This window comes from Scophthalmus maximus, chromosome 10 (assembly GCF_022379125.1).
Source record: "Scophthalmus maximus strain ysfricsl-2021 chromosome 10, ASM2237912v1, whole genome shotgun sequence".
Lineage (NCBI taxonomy): Eukaryota > Metazoa > Chordata > Actinopteri > Pleuronectiformes > Scophthalmidae > Scophthalmus > Scophthalmus maximus.
In genome coordinates, this window is record NC_061524.1 from 14,890,646 (window position 1) to 14,915,758 (window position 25,113).

Consider the following 25,113-nt stretch of genomic DNA (forward strand, 5'->3'; position numbering starts at 1 on the left):
TAAAATTCAAACATCTTTTTATCAACTCCAGCAAAAATACAAAGTTCTTAACATAAAGATGAATAATCTTGGGATTACCACAAATAAAGCAGTTATTTCTTTCTAATATACAAAATCAAAATCTTTAAATAGCAACTGTAAAGAATAAACATGTTCATGTCGGATATTTGGTGGGCTGTTGAAGATTTGTTAAATGTATTAGCCTACATGGAGCTCTTAAATAACAATAAAAACATGACAGACATGTTTTGCATTTACAGATGATTTACCCTCTAAAGAGAACTGACCAAAATAAAATAACACTGTGCTAAAACTGGTATTTTTCATTTGACAAAACACTAATGCAAGGTACTAACCTGGAAGTAAAAGAACAAAAAACAACAACTTCACATTATGAGAACATCTGCCTGACAGTCAATGACAATAAAAACAATAACATTAATAAAACTGCAACAAACTTGGATACACAACTCAGAAGTGTGACTGGACTACCTCGAAAAATGTCATATCCGACTTGTGAATAATCAAGAGACTGAACTCATCACCCTGTAGTGTGCCATTAATGCTAAAGAGGGCATAAACTTCAGTCACATTAACCAACCAAATATACATACTTTTCAGTTGATGCGTGGACACACAAGCCAGTATCCAAAAGTCATCTCAGATGATTTTTCAGTTCAGCCTTTTTAATGCGCACTAAATGTGCATGCATAGTCTCGTATTGGGGTTAGTATTTTCAAAGATCAGGGGAATAAAATGGTTCTGGTTCTGAAACAGTTTCGTTAACAAGACTTAACACAGGCAGGAGCAGGTAAAATACTCAGTAAAGTCACTGTGATGAGCAGATAGCAGTGGCAGAGTGGTGCAGGTGATGAAAACTGACCCAAAACAACATCAAAAACACAAACCTTAGTAATGATGCATACAGAACATGCCTGTCTGCTTTAACAATTCAGCCCCATATTTGTTTTAACACCAAATACAACTATATTGACAACCATTTTATGTTAATGCTCTGGGATAATGGGCATACAAAACAAACCCGTCAGTCAATGTGAGAATTCACCGATGAAGCACGAGGAACATGTGTGGAGCATAAACAGCTGGATGTCGACCATCTCTCAAAGGACTGAAAGCGGTTACAACTGGAGGACAGGGGTTTTCACATTTAGCGACACATTCTATTATTTTTACACTTCATAAATAAGGCACCTGGTCACAAAAGTCACATATTCACAAGGTTGTGATTGGAAGACAGGCTGGAGATACACACTGCCTACTGCTTTGTGAGTAAAACATTTTATTCAAAAGCGGATCGCCCTTCTCACATCAAGCTCTCTGAACAGTAAATGCAGTGCATGCTATAATCTAAAACAATAACTATACACAAGAAGGAAACAAAAGAGGATGAATTTATGCAACCTTGCATCATAGCTTGATTTGTGTTATCCTTTTGTTATCTCCAGCCGTGTCGAGTGCTGGATCGTGAAGCCAAACAGCAACTACATCAGCTAGACATCCTGTAGGACTGGTCTGTAGTCCCTAAATGCAGCACATGCTCAGAAAATAAATCGGTCACATCTGCAACTTCACACCGAAGCTTTACAAAAGCATATTTGAGTTTCAACATCTGTTCCTTCTTCCCATACTTGCCCGCTGACAAAGATATTCTCTGCAAGTCTGGTGAGAATACAAAATAGATACTTCTGGTCCGTCTGAATATATTCCAGATAAAAGAAAGAAAAAAAAAACAGAAAATCACAAAATCCTATTAATAAAGATGATCTCTCCACAGGCCCATTTTATTTTGAGAATGATGTCCTGGTGCGCTTAGCTGGGGTCTCCAAAAGCTCCCGAGCTCTCTTTGTCGCCGCTTTTGTCGCACCGCGTGGCAACAGGGCTGCCTGACTTCTCTTTGCAGGGTTTTTTAAAGAGCCCCTTCTCGTCAGCGCAGGTTCCTCAGGTCTCCTGCCTGATTTAAGAGATGCCTTTTGTGTTGTCATGGACTTTTTGGCCCGCTTTGCAGCACGGCCGGGGCTCCCACTCAAAGGGACAGCCACCTCGATTTTTCTCTGGGATCTTGTTAGTACCTGGTCAGGTGAGGCTGGACCCTTAGCATCCGTGCTCTGTTGAGAGGTTTCAAAAGCATTCTCTGTAACTTTGATTTCAGCAAGTGTGCTATGTAATGATTCCTTAGCTTGGATTTTTACAGGATGCATTTTAGTCACAGCAGGTTTTTCCACCTCCGCCTTCTCTGGTTCACTTGGCCTTTTATTGTCAATCTTGTTTTTAGATGTATCAACAAGGTTTTGTTCAGATGTTTTCGGTGACCCTAATCGTCGAGAACATCTCTTTGGCAATTGTTTCTTAGTTGTGTCTCTTGAAGCTCTACCACTACCACCACGAGCCTTGGCTGCTCTCCCGTGAACAGGATGCTTTCCAGTTCTTTTGCTGGCCAATTTTTTCCTTCTTGCCATTTTTGCTGCAGATTCTTTCATTTGTTTGCTGACACGCAGGGGGGACTTCTGGGCCTTCAGAGAACGTTTTAGATTTGACTTCCCGGCAGACTTTGTGGTGGCCAGTTTTTTCATATTGTTGGATTTTAAGGTTTTTGATGCCTTTTTCATTCCAACATTGGTTTGTTGAACCTGCATCTTCCCTCGGATATTAGAGTATTTCCTCAAGATCCTTGCACTAGCTGGATTCTTCGATTTACCAGAGCATTTCTGGGATTCAGCTATCTGTGCGCAGGCTTTAGCAGAGGAGTGTGACTTGGTCAAAGTCTGAGTGGTACCGGGAGCGTCTCTCTTCTCTTTCCCTTTAACTGCATTTGCCTCTTGCTCCAGCGCTTTAGCAATCAACTTCTGACTTTTGGGGTTGCTCTTCACAGGAGAGGCGATGGCAAACTTTTTCAAATGTTTCTTTAAGCGTTCTGCCTGTATGCTTGGAAATACCCCCTGAGATGTCCCAGAAGCACCAGATGAGCTGTGGAAGCACAGCTGCGTTTCTGATGGAAGACGTGTATTCACCTTCTTGACAATGACGAGGGACTTTGTTTCTGTTGATTCAAGGAACCAGCGACAAATACTGCTGAGATTAAAACCTTTCATAAAGAGCATTTGGACTGGTGAGTATTTCTGGTTCTCTGAAGACTTTGGTTTTCGGGCCCTGCGTTTACTTTTCCATATGGCTGCCTGTCTGTCTGCTTTATTTTTGTATCTTGTTGCTGGCTGGCCCTCTTTGTCCAGTTGCACCCAGCCTTTTTGCATTTTATCATACTTAATGTTTAAATTTGTAATTAGATGTTGGTTTTCTTCTCCAGTTAGAGTCTCAAAGAATTTGTTAGTAGTTTGTTTTGGGGGCTCGGGCCTTGTTGTCAAGGGAATGTCAGGGATGGCTGAGCTGTGGGGTGATAGAGATGTGCCAGACACGGGAGTGGGCTTAGCCTGAGCTTTAAGTTTTCTCTCTATTCTGGTAGGGGAAGCTACATCACTCGGTCTTCCAGCTACAGTGAAACCACTGGTAGAAGGTGGAGCCGTTGTTTGTGATCTCAAAGCTAGTTTCTTGTTGTCCAGTGGTGGTGACTGAGAACCAAACTGGTGGAACATTTCAGCCTTGCTGCCCTCACTCCTTAATGGCATTCTTGTGGGTTTGTCTGATATAGAAGAATTGCAATCATCCTCACTTGCGGCCCTGTCCTCCAAAGGTGCTATGTTTGGCTTCTGTGACAAAGCAGTATCACTTGCTTCACCATCCTTTCTGAGAACCCGTTTACGTTTTATCTGCTGTTTCTCATCCTTACCATCATCTACAGCCTTTGCAGACCTTAGTTTCTGTTTGGATGGCAATCCACTTCCTATTTCAATTTTGTCCGTTTCTTCAGCTGTTGTCTCTACTGGCTGAGATTTTTCTATGTTCAGTTCTAAAGTTGTCTCTGGGACTGTGCTATGTTGGGACTGTTCAGAGGCTGCAGGGGGAGATGATCCAATTAGAGGAGGACAAGTAGCAGGAAGTGGCGATGGAAGGGGGAGGGGGAGCTCTGTCGATTGAAGAGCATGGGTAGCAGTTGGTTTTGGGGTTGTGTCGGAAGTGACACCAGTGGGCGGTGATACAGGAGTTCCGTCTGGCTTCTGGCCGGCTGATCTAAGCTGCCGTTTGGACTCAGTGCTCTGAGGACTATCAACAGGCTGATCAGAAAGGACAGGCAAACCATCTTGATTTCGCTGAACTCTCTTTTGTTTCTGGATTTGTTTGGTCCTTGAAGGAACTTTAGATTGTGGGCTTGCCGAAGATGGTTCTGTCACCTGCTCAATCACAGGAACAGTCTCATTTGAATTTACAGGAATGTATGTTTCAGGTAGATGTGTCTCCAAATGTTTGTTTTCAACAGGTGAATCAATATTTGAGTCAACAGAGGTTTTATTGGCTACATTCTGACTAGATTTCACTGGGGTTCTGTTAGGTGATGTGGCGCTGTTACTTGACCTGCGACGCAGACTTCTGTCAGAGGCTGATATGGGTCTACCATTAACGAAACCTACTATCACTGCTTTCGTTTGTTTTAACCGCTTTGGCAGCGAGATTACAGTACCTTTTTTTCTGCGCCATGGGGGTAATTCCTTCAAGAGCGCATCAAGTGTCTTTGAGGACACGTCATAGTCAATATCATTACTATCCTTAGTCTCTGAAGGCGTTACACTGTCAACAGTTTCAGATGTTTCCATCTCCAGCTCTTTCACAATTGGCTCCTCTGCTGAATCAACAATGCTGGATTCTTCTGCTTCTTCAGAGTTGTTATAATGTAACGGTGTCTCTGGCTGAAGTTCCTGAGGATGCTCATCTTGTATTTTGCCCTTTTCGTTTTCCTCTACATCTTCCTCAACTTGATTCATGGGTGATGGGGCTGTATTCTCCTGGAGAACAGGCTCACTGTTGCATGGATTATCTGATGAAACCTCATGCTCAGTTTCTTTTATGGTTATATTCTCTAACGGTTCCGCTGACGTTTTAGCTTCTGTCTGCTCAGTACTTTCAGGTATGTCTTCTTGAGGCTCAGGCTCAATATGTGTTCCTGGTTCAGATGGAGCCTGGGCAAAACTGTCTTCCCCTCCTGTTGCTGTCCCTGGATCTGCAGTTCTATCCAGGTCTACATTGGTGTTCATCTCAGTTTCTTTGTTCTCTGTTGGGGACTTTATTGGAGATGGAGGAGCAGACTGCCCCTTGCTCTGACACTGATCTGTTTGACTAGTTTCAACAATAATATCTTCACTGTCTGCAACCTCCACCACATCTCCTGTCCCTGGTATCACACTCTCATCTGACTCTTCTGTGGACATTTGCTGATTTATTGTTTCCCTGCATGATCCAGCAAAAGGCATATCCACAGGGGGTACACCTTCAGGCTTTGAAAGTATTTGCTTTGGGGTGACCAGGGTGATCAGTTCTGGCATTGGATTAGGACAGTTTCCCCTACCAGCCAATGTGCGGACAGTTTTCAACTCCCAGATTTCATCTGAATACATATGACCTCTGGTGCTTTTTCTGGCATTGCGGCGTGGAAGTATGCTTTGCCGCTGTTCCTTAAAACACTCTGTAATTGGTTTGTCAATAAAAACAATGTCACAGTGGCCAAGATCAGGGTCGACCATTCCCCTACAAGCAGATTCTCTAGTCCGAAGATCGGAGGATGACCTGATGGTCTTCCTGGCAGTCCGCGGAGAGTCTGGAGGAATGCTCATGTGGACTGAAAACAGTTTGGTTGGTGTATCTTTAGCATTCCCAAGAGTCTCTCTTTGCCTAGCTTGATGTATGTGACTGGTCTGATTGTGTCTTTTCACAGAAGTGCTGAGTCTAGCGCTGTGAGTCTCTATTCTGTTGGTTGAATTTGAGTTTCCCTGTCTAATTTCTGAAGTTTCAGAGTGAGATGAAAGAGAGGCATTGAGCACACATGACAACTTCTTACCATCAGCAACATTACTGGTCATGATTTTCATCTTAAGAGGTGCATGGTCACCGTGACTGGTGTTGTCCGTGTCTACTGGATAAGTGGTGGGAGTGACCAAAGCATGGTTACTCCCTGACCCAGGGCTGCAAAGATCCAAAGCAGAGCCAGCAGTAACTGACGTCTTCAGTGACACTGCATTGTCTGGGACTTTCTCCATTGCACAACTGCTTGGGATAGAATGGGATATATCCTGGACTCCTGACTTGGGAGTGGATTCGCTGGGAAATCTTAGCTGAGGGCTTGACTTCTCAGGGGTGACTGCGGTGGATTTTTCAGTGGAACAAGCACTTCCCTGTATCCCAGAGGTAGAGTTGTAAGCTTGCTGTGTATTGGAGGATGCTAGTGCTTTGACCTCAGTCTGTAGAAAACCAATGGCATCTACTATCTGTCTCTGATGGTGGGGGCAGAGTTTGGCCATGAACTGTTCCAGTGTGGAGGTGGACTGCAAGTCTTTTGCCTTTGTGACACGCAAGTCAGGAGACTCACTGAGGGAGAAAAAAAAAAAGAATAGATGTAACAGCACAACAAGACAAAGCAACATTGGTTCATATTACTCACTAGTTAAATTGTCAAAATGTGGTGGAGCTAAATGTTTGTGAGAAATAATTGACAAATGTATGACAATCTTTATCATTGCATATTTATTAGAAGAATAAGTGATTTTAAAAGTGAATCATTCGTCCAGTGAATTTTACCAATTAATTTTTACAGCTATTACATTTTTTTCTTTGCACAGAGATGCTTTTTGTTACAGTATACATCAAGAAAATGTTTTGCATGCAAAAGACATTTAGTAATGGAGGACCACTTCGATTAAAACAAGTCAAACACAAGTTTATCACTTGAGAACAAATACATTACCGGCAAATATAGAGTTTTTCCTTTCTTTAAAGTTTTAGTGTATTCAATGACTAGTGTAAAGGATTATAAGTGATCAACAACTTAAGACAAATTTACAAGTAAAAGAAACAACAGGTATGACTTAACATAAGCGAAATTAGTTATTCTACTACAAGTGACTTTTTCTTTGTGCCTATTCAAAACTAAATTAATCAGATAACTGGGGTCATGTTTTATTGTTTTTGGCTAAAGTTGTGTCAGTGAGGTAGATCCATTACAAAATCCTCCGATACATTTGGAGCATTTACACCATCACTTTATGCCAAAAAATATATTTATTTATTTTTATTCTGAAAAGGTGACATGTCACAAGGCTATACTGAGAAATCAAAAAAGAGAAATAACTTTGCAAAGCAACTGCAAGATGAACATGTACAAAAAAAGCTGACGCTGAGTAGACAAATGTTTAAAACAATCTGATAACAACGAACCAGCAATATATTAATCTCCCAATCTGTTGGGATTTCGTCTTTGAACTATAGTAATAAAGGTAAGATATCTAGTTTTAGGTTTGCTACGTAGCCTCTTCATTAGTTTTCAGCTATATAGCAAAGCAGTAAAGTGAAATTTTACAGCAGGTAAAATTTGTAGATTTTGTTCTTCACCCTTAAATCACAAAGGTTAAAATAAAACCTTTGAAGTTGAAGACGTGAATGACGTCGTGCATGTACAGTAATTGAGAAAGTCTTGGGACTTTTTGTTGAGGGCTTCAGAAATGCTTTTTTTTTTTTTAAACAAATGTGTGCTGTTTGAGGCATTGAACTGAAAAAAAAGGTGACATTCATCATGCAACAAAGTAAAAATAATAAAATATTTATCAAGGTATTTTTGGCTGTATGAGACAAACTGATTTGTCCAGCATGCAAAAATATCTCAAATGTAACTTTCAGAGATTAAAAAATACATTTTAGAGATTAAAAAAATAACATTTGCTGCAACTGGAACCTGAACCAATTTTTTTTGCTAAGCTCATTAACTTCACATTCCTGCTTGGAAAGTCTAAGGAGTAAACTAGAATACCTGAATAACAAGTGGTAAGGGTTTCATCCCTGAGGATTTTCACTCTATTTCATTTAGCATTGCAGTAGGGACCAGACACAAAAGTATGTGCCTTTTTCTTTCAGAGGAATAAAATAAAACTCTAACAAGCAGAACCAAACCAAAATACAACTCGATTCCACAATATTTACGACCACACAAACATGGACGTGTTAACTCATCCACAATGTTAATATACTGTACATTAGGGAAATCAATAATCTGGTATATTACCAACTACTGTGTGATGGAATTTATCATACAACTTCAGTGAATCAATAACCAGAATTTAACTGGTTTGGCAATATTTCAAGATCACAGTTAATCTACTGGACAGTAAACACACCAAGACCCCAGGTTTTTCAATAAAACATCTTCAAAGATATATTTTACCATAAACATCTAACATCCCACTGACACATATGATTTAGTCCAACCATGCAAAATACACCAGTGTCATTCCTTTAAACAGTGTAAATGTTGAATTAAATATTTAAAAAAAAAAAACTGTACATAAATTTTATGGAGAGGGACATTTGAATTATCTAAAGACTTTTGTTCTCAGGGATTATATTTGCCAAGCAAAATATACCCAACTTGTGTCAGAATAAAGTGGGACAATCTTAAATGTTATCCCTTCACATCTATCATGAAAGACAGTTAGATATCTCTCTTAAGCATTATATACTTATGTCTATAAATACTTATATGAATTATTTTTGTTTTATTAAAGCCATTCATGGTTAATTAAATTATGCTAAAACAATTAATTAATAAATATTGACTAATAAATACTGTATCAACAAAACAACTCCAAACATATCAGCTTGAGTAGGTATATATGGAGAGATAAGCTCTAACACCAGTTTCAGAAAAAAAGTTTCCCTGAAGCAGGAGACCATCCTTGTGTCACAACTGTCCAAATAACAACGAGCCTACACCGCTCCATCTCCAAACCAAAAAGAACTACCAAAAAAACGAAATCATTAAATAGATCAGGGTGCAATTAACTACAAGGATTCACTAAAATATTTACATATGGTGGAACTTGACAGATTTTCTCCAGTTTACATCAACATCATAACAGCTTTTTCTGTAAGCTATGCGCCATTTAACAAACTGTGTTGTGTACGTGACACAGTGCTACATAAAACAGCTATGAGAATAGTAGAAGTTGATATGGGTTTTTTCAGATGAGGTAGTTGGCCGCTTGATTCACTACGATAGAATGAGGATCACAAAATATGTTTTACCTGTCAATAAATCCAAAGCGCTTGTATGTATTTAACATATTGGTTAAAATGCACTAAAAACTCAATGAGAAAATAAACTGATATTTGAATAATGCTGAATGATTGTCAATGCAGAAATAATTCAATTAATGACAGTGACTAGATTTTACGTGATCTTACATAAACGAGAATCAACTGCTCAAAAAATGATCATGTAGAGTGGATAATCAAAGTCAACATTTTTATAATTGAGGGAGAGGAAATGCAAAATATATAATTCAAAGAAATTAACTGAAGAATACCTGCTTTTAGTGTAAGTGGCAACAACTAAGAATAAGAGGAGCCCAACAAATTTGGCAATAAGTTAAACATTTGACATGAAGTTATACTACTGTTATATGGGCCGTTAACAAACAAGGGTTTGGTAGATTTTACTGCTAAACCAACTCTCACCTAAAAATGCTTATAATCTGGACAATTTTATGTAATATATGACATATGTGTCAACTGCTTTGTAGTTAAGGAAACATTTACTATAAGAACCACGTGCATCAAATCAACACTGTGTACGTCTAAAAGGCTGTAAGAATTGCAGAAAGATAATAACCAAAATGTGCTGAAAAGCTTTGCATCAAACTGATAAAAGAATAATGGGCCATGGTCTCATATTATAGAATATCCTGAGGTATAAGTGGTAATGCACGATGGGGTGTCCCGATAGAGCAAACATAATGGACCAAGAGTTTAAACATGGAGTTCCCTCTGCCTAGTCCACCGGGCAAAATTTCAGTGAAAATGGCATGTAATGGCAACAGGCCACAAGTTTTTTTAACCTTAACCTTCTTGTATAGTGACATCACCTTGACCAAGCCTTCTGTATAGTATTCATGAAAAGGACACAACATCAACCTGAGCTTTGGTAAAACCAAATACAGAAATAATAGATACAAAAAGTAATACAGAAAATATCTCAAGGAAAATAATAATCAATATTTCAAAGGCAGGGAAGTGTCAATCCACACCCTCACTTTTGTTTTTTACTTGAAAAGAAAATCCCTTAACAATATTAGGGATAACTGCTATGATCCACAGATATTCAAAATAAATACAGTAAATATAGGCCTGTCTGTAAGTGCACAAAAATCAGTTAAATTTAATCAAACACAAGATTAATAAATATCACATTTACTCTCCACAGGGATGAGAGATATATTTCGATTTAATTGTTGCCTTTGTAACTTGAGAAATAGCTTCACATGCATCAAGGCATGATCGTAATAGTAGCTAACAATTAAGGTTACTAAATTATTAGCAAGCTAGCTCAGTCAGCCAGCATGTTAGCTCTTAACTGCTAATATTGCTTGATAAAGTTTTTAATTAATAACAACAGAAAAGACTTTAAAGATGCTATGAAATTGTAAAAATGACATTACTGCACCTAGATCACAAGACTGATCTTATTTTCCTGAACTGAACATTTTCAAAAAAACCTGAATGTATTTTAGAGTTAGAAATGATCTGCTGACAAGTGCACTATATGTGACTGTGAATAATAAGGTCGCTACAATGGAGAGTCATCCTCGCAAACCATGCGAGTATTGATAATTAAGCTGAAGAGACAATTCTTTATCATGTGCCGTAGGCAAGAGGTGTGTGTGTGTACTGTGTAATAAGCAGAAATATTGTATTATCATATATAAGAAATACTAATGTTTTGCATTATTTTGATAGTCAAAAAAAAAAACCTGCCTCTCATTTCTCATGAAAGAAATGCCAGAGATAATACCTGAAATCTGAATAAGACGAGCCCTAAAACACATAGACCTGAAATGTTCTGAAGGCTTACACTGGCACGGAAATGCTACTGAGAACTAGTTAAGGTAGATTGTGAAGACATCTGAGAGTCGCACACACAGTCAGAGAGACGTCCTGAAATGTTACCTCAAAGGGCTGTTTGGGTTGGCATGCCAGCCTTTCCCCATTAGAGGTGACTTATGAGGCAATGGTTTTGTTAAGCATGTAGCTGAGGTAAACTGTGTTTGTGTTTACAGTAATTCATGATCTAATAGAAACATTTTCTGTGACTGACAAGTATTGCATCCCGATCTGAACTTGTTGTATATCCTGAGTGCAGTGAAGGCAATGAAAAAACTATTACCATTCATATAGAGCAGACATTCGGGACAACAGAATGACACATGCTACTCTGACACACTAAGCACAATAAACAAATGCTTTGGATAGTGATTGGAATTGATAGACATTTTTGAATAATAATAAAATAATAATAATTTGATATACTGTTTGTCCTTTTGTCCATTTCATTTTAAGTATTTGCATAACAGTGACATAGATTTTCACTGTCATCCATAGACTTTAACTCTTTAGAATAATGAATGTTAAATATCATTTTACATATATTTGCAGGGCATACAGGATCGAAACAGTACTGAGAGAAGACACTGAGGGGCGCCACTTCCTTAGTGATGCTTCAGTTTGACTATGTGTAAAGAATACATTTATAGAGCCTGCATTACCTACATAAATAATCTGAAATTAATTTACAATATACTGTAATACATTTCTAACAAACAGCAAGTATGCCTTCTAAGCACAATATATATAGGGCAGGTAGGGGGAGTGTTTAAAATAGATGGCCATACACAAACATATTGACGATTAATGACCAGAAGTGAAGGGTAAAATTACAAACCTAGATAATTAATACAAGTAATTTGGTTCAAAAGTCACGCGAATGTTAAGGTTTTATCGAAAACAAGTCAGCTACTACCACTGTCTGGCAAATACAACATTTGTCTGGTTAAAAATCACATCATTGTTAGGACTTTACGGATTTCACTCATTTGATGAGAGGCTTCCATCATGGAAATCATTCCCATTCTCTTCAGATGTACTCTCTCTTTTCTCAGAGACAATTTGCTCAGGGATGTGGAGTTCTTTGCTCTCGGTGTACCGTGAACCACCCTGATCCTCGACCTGGCTCATCAGCTTCAGTTTCTTTTTGGGGGGATGCTTCAAGGTCCCCAGTCGCTCTTTAACTTTGTATTCCAGGGTGCTGTGTGGAATGCCATAGATCGTTTGGGCTTTAGACACACTCATTTTCCCACCCATCACCACCCCAATAGCCTCTTCCAGCAGTTCAGTGTTGTACTGTCGATATCGCCCGCGTTTCTTCCTTGGCTGTTTGTTGCCTAGGTCTCCCTCTGAATCCACAGGATAGTTTCCCCCCAAGGCTTGGCGGTCAGTGATGTAAGGCCAGTATTCCTTCTCCGAACATGAGATATCAAGACCTCTGCTGCGCTTTTTTTGGATGTGCCTGGGTACAATCGCATGCAGCTTCTTTGCCAGACTGTTCTCGCTAAGTGAACCTGAATACTCGGTGGACAAGGAATCCCAAGACTGGTCTGTCCCTGCGGCCAGAACTCGCACTTGGGGAATCTTGAGGTCAAAAGATGATGAATGAGAAATGGAGAGGCTGTGGTCCATACAGCCCTCCTGGAGTTTTCCCTTCTCATAGGCAAGTGACTTTGTCAAAAGTCCAGCGGCTTCCAACAACTTGGGGATGTCTTTAAGGTGCTCAGAAGCCTCGCTGTTGGCTTTTAGTTTGAGGAGAGCCCCAAAATGAGTTTTGGAATTCCAGGAAGTAGATCCATTTCTGAAAAGGTCAGTGGGTCTGGAACAGTGGTTATTGCTGGGAGGTGACTCTGGGTCGCTCTCCAGATCGGCCTCCTCTTTGATGTGCAGCGAGTATGCAAGCGACGAGGAAGGTTTATAACGGGTGGAGTGGCCGATATTCTCCCTCCTCCTCCCATCCTGTAGGCTCCTCATAAACAGCCCGACCTGTCCGTCCGCTCTCAAGGATCGCCTGATTGGATGGAAGGAAACTGGGTGTAAGCAGAGCTTGCACAGTGCCTTTTTTTTGTATTTTCTAAAGGAGGATGGGTTGGGGTGGGGAGGATGTTGGCCACTCCTTTATTATATGATCTTGCTTTGGTAACATCACTATCTTTTAGAATGACTGACTGTGTGGTCGTGTGTGTGACTTTTAAGAACAAAAAAGGCTTGAGTTTTGAGAATTTTTTATTCGCTCGCTTGAATAATTTGTTTACAAATTTGCATCAACATAAGAAATGAGAAACAAAATGAAAGGGCAAAGAAACAGTGGGGGAAAAAAAGCAAAGAAAAGGGGTACATAAAGGTCTTAGTATTGCCGTGGATCAAAAAGCACAGCCAGAAAGAGGGAACATTTGTCATTGCAGCTTGGCATGTTGCTGTTTAACAGGGCATAATGACTGTGCCATACGTAAATAAATAATGTAAATTAAAGCTCTTGATATTTTGTGTGTGACGTTACCACTAAACAAGCACAGCAATAAAAGAGTAAGCCAGCAGGGTTGTGTCTGAAACTCAAAACCTCACTTACTAAACTGAAGGATGATGACTTAAACTAATTAAAAGGAATTATTTTAAAAGAAAGCTTATATGTTTTTCAACCAAACACAAATAGGAGCTATTCTGCAGTTTCCACTACATACACATTGCTTGGGTGTCAAATTGCCTGATGCCCCTCTTGGGAATTTAGAAACTGTCATTTCTCCACAGACCTTAAATGTAGATAGTTTTCCTATACTAGAGATACTAGCCATTCTTATCAAACTGAGGACAGTGTACACATTGTATATCATATTCGGGGTAAAAAGAAAGAAGCAGCTTTTTTCATCCCTTTTAGGTCTCAAAGACTCAAAGCAGCAGAGGAGCAGAATGCAAAGCCACCGGTGCTTTATTAATCCAAACAATATATTTCTAATATATATTATAATAATAGGTACGTCAAGCTCAGTTGAGTATAAGAGAATTAAAATTCTCTGGTCTCATGGAAAACAAACGACTACAAACTAATTAAAACATTGAATCCTAGTTAGATAAAGATATGTTCGAGATATGAGTGTGAAATAAAACGGCAATTTCTTTCTAAAGTGAATAAAATTAAAGTTGGAAATACAGCCCTCTGATTTGGATGAATGGGATTAAAAGGACATTTATATTTTACTACGCTCTAGAGGATCATGTGGCATTATGTTTGTTGGAAGCATGTATGACGTACAGGCAATGCTTACATTTTGATATCAAACCAACTCAATGCAATCTTTCCTACATAGTGAAACACTGCATGCAAATGTGAATGAATTTATTTTAACACCGCTGTGAGTGAGGTGTTTACTCTGAAATCTGTCGCAATTGTCTATGTTTTTTTAATGAATTTTTCACCTTGCATATAGATGATACTAAGAAGAATATATATCTCTCTGTAAGTCCTGTAGTAACTCATCATTAGGCCAGTAAGTGCCTTGCCAGACAACAATGAACAGAAACCAATTAAAAAGTCCAAACTAACAGAATCCTTTTAAGCCACAATATTTCAGAAACTAACAAGATGCTGCTCGTTCAGTCTCTAGCTGGTAATTCCATTGTCCTGTCAGACAACAAGTGAGGAGCAGGCAGCTGCATGAACATTTAGGTCTGCAGAGTAAATCATTCTGAATGAGAACACGATGCAAGCTGCATCCTCTAGGGTGTGCTGGCGTGAGGCTTAATAGCCGACTCAAGCAGCAGTAGCACATGGAAGATGTTTACCTCTGTTGCTGTTGGTAAAAATACCTTTTTTTTTCTTTTTTCTTTGTGGCAAAAAACATTTCTGTTAGCACAACCCTGTTTGGCGTTGTTCATTTTCATCAAGCAATCAACTGGCTGAGTAATCTCCAATTTCAGGACTCCGCTAATGTCAATGCAGTGATACACTACAAATAACCAGTACTACATTTTTCCAGTTCATTTCAAATCCATTTGGTGGTATGTTCCTGAACTAAATGTAAAATATAATCAAAAAGATTACTACTTATGGACTGAAGATTAAAGAGACAAAGAAAAAATATATATCTTACCCCTTGAGCGTGGGTGTGGCTGGAGAAAGGCAGGGACTACGGACAGCCAGGTTGCTGCTGTGGCGGTTCTTCTTGATAGATAAGTCGAGGACTCCATCTGTAAAAACATAAAATAAGAAATAAGGAAGGAAAGAAAACTCAGTTAGACTCAATTATTTATTCTTGTGACCTATCAACTATACACTACCTGAGCCCTAAATAAGCTGTTCTGTTAGGGAACTATTTAACTTCCCTACCTTGTTCGCTGGGCTCAGCTGGGGGCTTCTTGATGGTGAGGTCAAGAGGAGCATCCTGGTCAGCCATGAGGAGCTTGCTGAGGACAGGGTTCTGGTTGTGTGCAGGCCCAGCCAGGGTGGCAGCAGGACTGGCAGAAGGAGGAGCCCCTGCGAGCAAGGGTGGAGTCGGCAGGCTTTGGTCAGAGCAAGGCTGAGAGTCTGAGCAACTGTCCTGAGTGGGGCTGGTTTTTGAGGTATATTCGGCAGCAAACTGTCGGATCATTCTCTGAAGGATCTCCCGAGCGACTATTGGAATGTTTGGATCCGAGAAATTTGGCACATCTGAAAGGAAAAATAATACAAGGCAAAAACTGTAAGGACAGAAGCAGTTTCATAAAAGACAGTTTGGTACCCAGACTACAAAAACAAACCCCCCAAAAAAACATGCTCAACTAATTTTCCTTAGGCCATAAAGACGGTAGTTGTGGGCATCTGAATTCATTCAAAGAAAAATAAACGCTGATATTAAGATTTAAGCATACTATGCAATGGTTGACGTCACCCATCTTGTCTGCGGCATGACTTCTTGTAGTAAGCTTGTTAGTGCCATAACTATGCAAAATACTGATCCACTCACCTTTTCTGTAGAGGACTGCATTGAGAAACTCCTCAGCTTGTTTCTCTAGTCTGCTGATTGTGGTCGGATCTTTCACCAGGAGAGGTTTGGGTGTATCTTCAAGCCCCTCCTTGTTTAAGCCAATTAAGTTTTCCTATCAAATGAAAAATCTGTTAAGTCAGTGGTTTTCACACAGTCCTTGTCAATGGATAGCGAGTGGTATTCAGCGAACAGGATACATACATAATGAAAGGGACATAAGAAGTTTATTTTTTATTCAGATTTCCCTTCACTTGAGGTTATTAAACAACAACTTGTCCTTCAAGCAAACCTCCTGTAATTATAGCCTCTAGTCTAGATTTTGATCTTCATCGTATATCCTATGCTTTTTTTTTTTTTTTTTTTTTAAACCAGAGTTTCAAGAATAATGGTTAAAGAAACCAAGAAATCTTACCTTCACTTTGTCTCGTCTCAAACAGCAAAACAGACAATTTTCATCGAATGACCAGTCAGACACTGCTATTGGCTCAGAGTCTGTGGACACAAAACAGATGATAAACATCATTGTTCTTTAGTTTTTGTAACCTACTGTAAATAACAAAGGTCCTTCAAAAGCCTTGTCTGATGTGGATATATATAATATCCTTTTAAAAAGGTTCTGGTTCTTTCCATAATGTGCAACCATACTGGCTAGCGTAGTTTGAGACCTGCAGTGAAAAAATATTCAGTTTGAATCGAATATTCTTCAGAGAACAATTCAATGCCAGAAATGCAATGAGTGGGCAATAATGAAGGTTATTTTAATTTGTTTTAGTAGGAAGGAAGGAGACTTATTCAGTTCAAATTAATTCTCAGTACCCTGCCTACACATGTACTAGTGTAGAAAGTCTACTTAGACAGTCCAGTCACTGCATAAGCAATGAAAACCTAAATAATGACCACTATTGTCTCATTAATATCCTGCATTGTAAAAATGTCTGTAGGACACTGTAGACTTTTGCACTGGCCCCAAGCCACCCAAAACACCAACTTTGTAGGAACACAAGGCATCTTGTCTTCTGCAGCCAGAGGGGTTGTCTTGTCGTGTCAATGTAGAGGGGTACCAGATGGTACAATGCAGCAGCATTGTCAAAATGAACACATAGCAGATAACACTCAAATCCCAAAACCTTCTCATTCATGTCATTCATACATTTGTATGATGGTGGCCATGATTATGATAAAAAAGAAATGGTATGAGAGATACTTACCCTTAAATAATTTTAGGTCTTCTACCAGCTCTGGATCAAACAGGCCTTCAAGAATGCTCTCAAAACCTGAAGAAAGACATGAGATCCAATTAAATGTGCTGTTGTCAATGGCAATCATAAAACAGCAAACTGAACATATACATTTTGGACTAGATATTTTTTTAAGATTTAGTCCTAATTAAGGCTTGGTGCTGAAGCAAACAGCAGCATGTCAGAGTCTCAAATGAATCAAAGCACATGTGCCCTAGGGCCCAAATTAATTTGTTATACTAAAGGAAGAAAAAAATTGGTCTACTGTGCATCACTGACATTTCATGTGATAACATCTTTTCCATACTCTCAGGCTTGTCTTTGCCATTCTACTTCATCTTGACAACCCCTGGCTGTCAGCAACCTCGTGCACTTCTGTTAAAACACACACTAATAGCTTTCACCCCAGGTTTTGACTTCAACTCTAAATACATGCACTCCATCCTCCTGTTGCCAAGCAACTACAGCACCTACAGAGTTGGGAGTGACTGCATGTTGAAACATTAAAATGAAAAAGCCAGAAACAAGGTTTGTATTTGATGGTGTCAAAGTACCAACATCATATCACAGATTTGGAATGCAAGACAAAACAAATCATGGTCCACTGAGTCATACGGTTTACACGTAAAAGAACTTACAAAATGCTGGATGCAACAGCAATAGTGTTGAGACAGTGGTATCCTACAGTCACAGCTGTTTGAAAGATAGTGTGTTATGCTGCATAGGGCTTCTATAACCATGCCACGGGGTCAAAATAACCAATCCTAAACCACGACATGCATTAAATGAAGCACTGAAGAGGTCAGAGGGAACATCTGTCTACTGAACTGAATCACTAATGAAAGAGAGAAAATAATGATTGAAACCATTCTCACAGAAATAGTAACACTCACAGAGCTACGTTAAAACCTAAAAGTAAAACACGTGCATTAGTAGCATTCAAAATTTAAAAAAATATCTAGCTCTTAATGAAATTGAAAATCTCAAATTAAATTAGCAAAATGTGTTGAAATGGTCATCTAAACTACACATTATAGTAAAGGCCAACTTACAGTATGCCGTCTTCCTAAACTCGCAGTGAATTCATATAAAGGCTGTCTTCTGTTAAAATGCCCTCGCTCTGCTTCCCTACAAATTCCCACCCACTTTTCAACAGCCAAACATAAAGGCGAGGGGGCAAAGTGGTGAAACACAGCCCTGCCTATAGCTGCAACGTGAGTCTGTTTCTGGGTTAGTGCACAGGACTTCAGCTGAAGCTATCCAATCCTATTTCTGAAATATTTCAGAGGCAGGGGGAGAAAAGTAGGTCATCCACTTTCGTTTGACAGAGCAGCGCCATGACATCAAACTACTCTTCAGGAATTCTGTTTAGGGCATTTAAAATGTGCCATACTGTAAACCATGACTTTGAGGCAATATTAACACTTGGCACACCAACCGGCAGAGTGTACTGTAGTGTGGTGCAGGGGCTTATGAAAAAAACCTCTACGCACAAGCCCCATTTTAGGACTTGCAACTTAAATTCAGAGGAGCATGCCGCTTGCATGTGCAATGGATAAAATATTAATAGCGTGCGTAGCTGTCATGCAAGCCCTACAAAATAAATGAGTTTATAAAAAGATTGAATAATGGCCACAGTTAAAATACACAATAAATGGAATAAAAACACCTATGAGTTACTGTATCGCTTGCCTTACACTTAACTCTAGATTCTGTATGTCATGCACTTTTGGATGCAGAAATAAGATGGTAATGTTCAGCTTTTAAAGGTCTATTTCCAATTTAATGCAACTTTCACCAATTAGTTACGCTGAAGAGGGAATTAGGCCACCATTGAGCTGCTGCTACACATATCTGGTTTCATATATAGTGATCAGATAGCCTCCAGATACATTTATAAGCACAAGGTTTAAAGGTTTGAGTGATAATGAGGGGGAAAAAGGGAGCCCATGTATTATATAACATCAGGCAAAACACAACAAAATTAAAACTTATCATAGACTAATGCAAAAACATTCAGTGACAACTGTATCGGGTTAATAAGGCTGACAATCTTCATCCTTTGCAAACATGGGGGGAAAACAAACGCCTACAAGCCTAACTTTTCATGATAACAGAATTCGTCAGAATATTTTTTTCTTTATCCAGAATTGTTGGGTATTTTTGTTTTCTACTGATTAACGCTCTGTTGGAGAGATAGTCATTTATTATGCCAATCATCCAACTCCATTTAAGAGAATGATGATTCAAGAACATTTCTATTTCCAACCCTTGCTGGCTTTTTTTTCGAATTTACAAATACATGCTTGCCTCCAAGTAATTCATAATTAAATGAGGGCACATCTTAATTCACACAGAGGTATGAATGAAAGAAAATCAAGAGACCTTGTAGGAATGAAAAATAAAATCAACTCTTCTGGCAATAAGAGCAGCAACGTTTTTCCTGCAAACTATTATTCAATTCTATACATTCAACCAGAATTGACGTTTCCCATTTTAACAAAGTAATAAAAAAAGGAAGCGGTTCAAGTGTAATTTCACTGTTGGCATTTTTTTTATAAAGAAATTAAAAACAGTTAATCATTTTATTCTAAAGTTATTTTTTTTATTGGATGGGAAGATTTATTTAAGTGCAGCATTTAAAATCATGTACAGTTTTGATCATAGGTCATTTGTGTAGCTCAAGAAAATTATAAAGACAATTTTTTTAATGCACTGAATTGTATTTTTAATTTAGAGAAATTACTCTAGCCAAATCTTTTGCCCCTACGCTTCAAGTCGCCTGCAGTGGGCTTGGCCACAGCTCAACTAAAATGGAGGACTAAATGATTATCCAAATCAGAAAACTGCCCTACACTGGGGCACTGGCGTTTTCATATTTCCTACGCCGTTGAAATTTCAGCCCAAATTTAAGTAAAGTTTAGGTTTAGGTTGGTTTTAAGAGCCCATGATATGCAAGGGCCTACACTCACCATGATAAATCTATATGGTTCATAATAGCATCCTACTATGGCTGCGATTTTCAACAAATTTCAGTACTATATATATATATATATATATACACACACACACACACACACATTTATAAGCCTGTACCTTGATAAATGATTTAAGTTACATCAGCCACAAACCTTGTCCATGAAAATGTTTAGGTCTTTTCATGGAGCTTATGTACGCTCACGGTGAACAACCGCTCTGCCCAATCTGCCTTAGCCTTTCTCTGACCTACATCTACAGCCAATCAGAGCCATGAAGAGAGGGAATATTTGGATTGTGCGACACCCTTGTCCTATCCGCCCTCACTTAGAAATAGAAATCCCACAGATCTAGGATCAGATTAACCCTCCTAAATCCTAACATTGACCTACGCTGTACTTCACTGTTCACTGAACATAATGATAAAACCTCTTTACTGCTTATTGCTGAAGTCTTGCACTATGGGTTGGTGGTACAACCTAAAGGTCAATGTTGTTTTGACCAAAATCACTGAGCAACCACTTTATCATTTTTGCAGTTTAGTGCAAGTACGTTACACAGTGCATATTCATTACAACATGTTTTATTAATATAAAACATTTTGTATATACTGTTATATGGCACTATACTGGAGTAACCTGCGCAAGAGGCTCATCAGCAGTTGCTATCAGACAAACGCCAACCAGAGTCCCAAAATGATAACAGTAGTGTAGAGCAAAACACTATATATCATAGTTAGAGTTCACACAAATTGATGCAAAATAAAAGTGAATTGATTAATTCAGCAAGATTTTCAGAACTCAAAGTCTTCAATATGCCATGAGCAGCACATTCAACATAATTTGTGTTACCGAATGTTTATAATGGCCCAGCAATTTCACATATTCTACTTTGTTATGATTCAACCAGAAAAATGTCATGTGTTAGTAAAGCTCAAACAGCAAGCCATATAATATCTTTCACTTCCAGAGCCTTGGCAACCAGAGGTAGCCACACCCACTTATCTGCAATCCATGCTTGCACCTGGCCATTTACAAGTAACAATCACCAGATTGAAAAAGTAATTTTTTCCTGACAACCCACATTATTTGATCATGCCAGCATATAACAATTTTTATACCGTATCTAGTGGGCAGCAGGAAGACAATACGTATACATTTTAAAAACACTAGTATAAGTGTGAGGGACTTGCATGCAGGTTCCTCCTATTTGTCTTTTGTTATCCCTACAACCCGCATTTTAAAATGTAACTTTCTAAGTCCATGATTTCTAGATCACAAAAATGGTGATATAATGCTAACATTTGGCCTCATTATGAGACTGCAGCGCTGTTTCTGCTGGATGAGCTGCCCTTCCCTCTGCCGCTCTATTGCTGAGGGTGTACAGTGCAGCATCAACCCCCACTCAACCCATCCCCCACTGTAACTACTGTACACATACGATCTCAGAAGGAGTGACCACAAGCTCACAGAGCAGAGCTGCCCTTAGCTCAAATCCATTTCTAGCGAAATAGACCTCACTAAATGTAGCAGTTTTGGGGGGCTAAAGCCTTTGGATGTATAAGAGGGATTAACCATCAATATTTATTTTTTATCTTTTAAGATGGCATCTTTTTTTCCTTTAAAATCAATGTTTAAATCGTGATGCTCATGAGAGTATAATTTTGTGTGACGGGAGTCGCTGTTAACCCTGAGCAATAAAGATGTAGGATCCTGCGGGGGGGGGGGGGGGGGGGGGCTGAGGGCTGAAGATGAGCACAGAGATGACAAAGTTGCACAATTAGCTGAGCTACAGTACATGTCTTGTTTCATCCTCATGTCACCAAGACTCACTGCCTAAGCATACAAAAAGCATTTACTGTTGTCTGCTGTACTTCAACAAAAAGGAACTTGTTACAGGTCGACAGTCAAGCGTAGACATTATTTGGGCTTGAGCAAAGCAGTGCTTTGAAATGTAATTTGGCTACTACACAGTGTGTTCATTACAAGTATACAGTAGTGGGATCAGGCTTTACAGCGCGCAATGACGTAGCAGCTTTGAGCAACATCTACATGGAGGAAAAAACACTCACTGAATACTTAATGTGATATGATGCAAACTGACAGTCAGATGGTGTAACGCAGCAAGAAGCATAACAAATATGAGACTGCTACAGTTTAAGGCAAATATGAAGAAAAAAAAGGTGCATGCACAGATAAACGCACAATCAAAGACAGTGCATTTCATTTGAAACAGCTGTTGGTCAGGTTTTACAAAATGTCAACAAACCTCAACCAGCTATTTTTGCTAATTAGGAAAATGTAGGCCAAAAGCACATCACAGTGGGCATGCTGGAGCAGAAACTAGGCCATGGTGAAGTTCAAATTATGAACAAGACAGTATGCCTGGTGTCAATATTTGCTTGTTATTCATTTGAGCAAACCCTTATTCCCACTCGCCCATATGTCAAATGCAAGTATGAATGACTGGCATTCTAGGCATTTTCAAATGTCAGCTGGAGCCGCTTGAGCCCAAATTTTCCCAAATACAGACAGAACGCACATTTCAGCAGCAGCGTTTACATCTGGAGGCTGATGGACCATGAACACATGTAAAAGGCAAACATACAAACAATTGTTGCTGCTGTTCTGTGGAACAATTGCCCTTGTCTCTGCCAACCAGTTTTACTGCTCACATTAAACACACAAAGACAAAATGTCCATTTCAGCGTCAGCAGGGTGGTGGTGGCGTACAGCCCTCTCCACCAAAAAGCCAAACAAAAGTATGTCCTTGTTGTCATGGACAGAATGCTATTCTGCAGCCAAGAGACTGAAGCTGTTGTCATGTACTCTGCAGCTTTACAATTATTGTCCAAAGACAAGGAACATTTGTCAATATAAAGGGGAAACAGTCCGGGGTCTGGAGCTAGTGACTAGTCAGAGAGCTATTATTCGCTACATTTTCTTTTCAATGATGTGCACACAGCCCACCTAGTATTGTGGACTGTGGTGGATCAGAACATACAACCCGCTAAACGTACGTCATTTAAACTGACAGTCCTCACTAAGAACCTGTGTTAAATAGGTGATATCAAGCACCAATGTTCACCTGTGCCACTACTTTTACAACTAAAATATGTGGTGTTCATTCAAAACATCAAACATAATACTGAACATAGCTTTGGTTTAACTGCTCTATGAGGAACATTTGCAGTAGGCTGAACACTTTAGGTGGAATGTTATTTTCTAATTGTGACATCCGCATCTAACCTGCCCTAAATACCTGGCCTTTTTAACAGAAACCACACCACAAAAACACACTTAAATTATGGGAAAACATAGATATTATGTGAAATTCATTGTTACCACTTCCTGAAACTTCACTTTATAAATTTAACTTCTCGCGAATGCGGGATACACACGTAAGCAATGCCTTGTACATACTATAAGTCACACATTCAGTTAGACTATACATGGCAGCCACTTCAAGTGAGATTTATTTCATGTGACATTTTGAGATCAGCTGTGTCAGAAGTATCAATCTGGGTTTTAAATGCATTTAAGTATCCTGTGGTTCAAATTCTATTTCAAATCCAGTTTTACATTGTGCTAAAAATACAAGGAAGAACGCTACATATGTGCATGTTTAGGTTTTTAAATTATAATATTGTACGGAATAAAACATTGCACCGCCCCTTACAAATACAAGGACTGAAAAATAGATTTTAGTAATCGATTTCGGCAAACATTTCTTCTGCCAAAAGCAGACAGATTTGCATAATATGGAACTAGTCCCTGAATGATGCAAGCTACATTCCTTAATGAACCAATACAGGACCAACACTTGAGACTGATAAAATTTAAAATAATCAAAATATCAACCATTTACAGTTAACATGAGGCTCACCTAATGCAACGTGTGCATTGTTCATGTAATGTTTTAGCAACTCTCCACTCCTCATTTGTATGATCAATCTGTGTTAGTGCCAAGTGTCCACATTTGCTGTTGCTATGTTACCGAATCTCGAGGAGGTTGACAAGACATGGGTTTAAAATTGGCCTCTCCATCCTCTGCAAGCGCTTTAATCAAACAGTGTGAAACTACTAATGTAAATGTAGGCCATTTATCAGTATGTGCAACAGGATAAAACATATCACAGAGAACTCCCTATCGCCCATGGAGGGATATATTAGATTAATCACGTGTCTCAAAAGAAAGCCATATTTAAAAAACAGAAACCTTTACAGTCGAAAAGAAGCAGTCACAAATGTTTTTAGATTTTATTTACGTCACTTGATGCAGAGCAACAGGATGTAAAATCACGGCAACAGGTTGTGTCTACTTGCCATCTGAGGAGTAACATTACATTGTTTACAATAAACAGTGTTTTGTTCAGCAGCAGGATACTAGACCTACGTTGCATATAGTGCACCACAGACCAGTGAGGATAAACTTGAGATGTAGTTTAATTGATTTAAATATTCTATGTACTTGAAATATCCTAACCAGAGCTCTTGTCACGAGAAAAAGAGTCTACAGCCAGGCTATTGGCTCTGTGAGGCTGCACTTGGACACACTGGAGCGTTATACCTGCTTAGTATAGGCATGTTGGCATGCCTATGTAAACAGGTATATGTTTACCATGGAACCATCATCTTGGTTTAGCCTGGTAGCTTGGCGAAATTTACTGTACTTAGCAATGAACGCAAAGTCTTGATATAAACCAAACCAGTTTGGCAAGTCTTCACCTGATTTTAGCAAAAGATCAAAGGCAATGGTATCAAATACATTTTTTTGTTCATCCTTTGCATATGTTCCAACATTCGCTGCAATCCTGTGTGATACTTGTCAAGATAGTTCAACAAAAAACCATGTCAAACCTCACGGTCATGGTGGCGATATCGTTAAAG

The 25,113-nt window shown here is 39.0% G+C and overlaps 1 protein-coding gene across 2 annotated transcripts in view; it reads right to left on the reverse strand.

Annotated features, from left to right (window-relative positions):
* The window catches only part of wu:fc17b08 (ligand-dependent corepressor), a 26,656-nt gene continuing 1,543 nt past the window's right edge, over positions 1–25,113 (reverse strand). The window contains exons 2-7 of one of the 2 annotated variants that reach the window (XM_035605176.2): positions 17,219–17,284; positions 16,423–16,502; positions 15,990–16,122; positions 15,374–15,694; positions 15,138–15,234; positions 1–6,489 (exon numbers count right to left, since the gene is read on the reverse strand). In XM_035605176.2, coding sequence (XP_035461069.1) covers positions 1,803–6,489; positions 15,138–15,234; positions 15,374–15,694; positions 15,990–16,122; positions 16,423–16,502; positions 17,219–17,284 — 5,384 coding nt within the window. In that variant the 3' untranslated portion in view covers positions 1–1,802. Of the gene's footprint in view, positions 6,490–6,630; positions 13,061–15,137; positions 15,235–15,373; positions 15,695–15,989; positions 16,123–16,422; positions 16,503–17,218; positions 17,285–25,113 lie in introns of those variants that run through there. The other variant, XM_035605177.2, reaches the window with a different exon arrangement.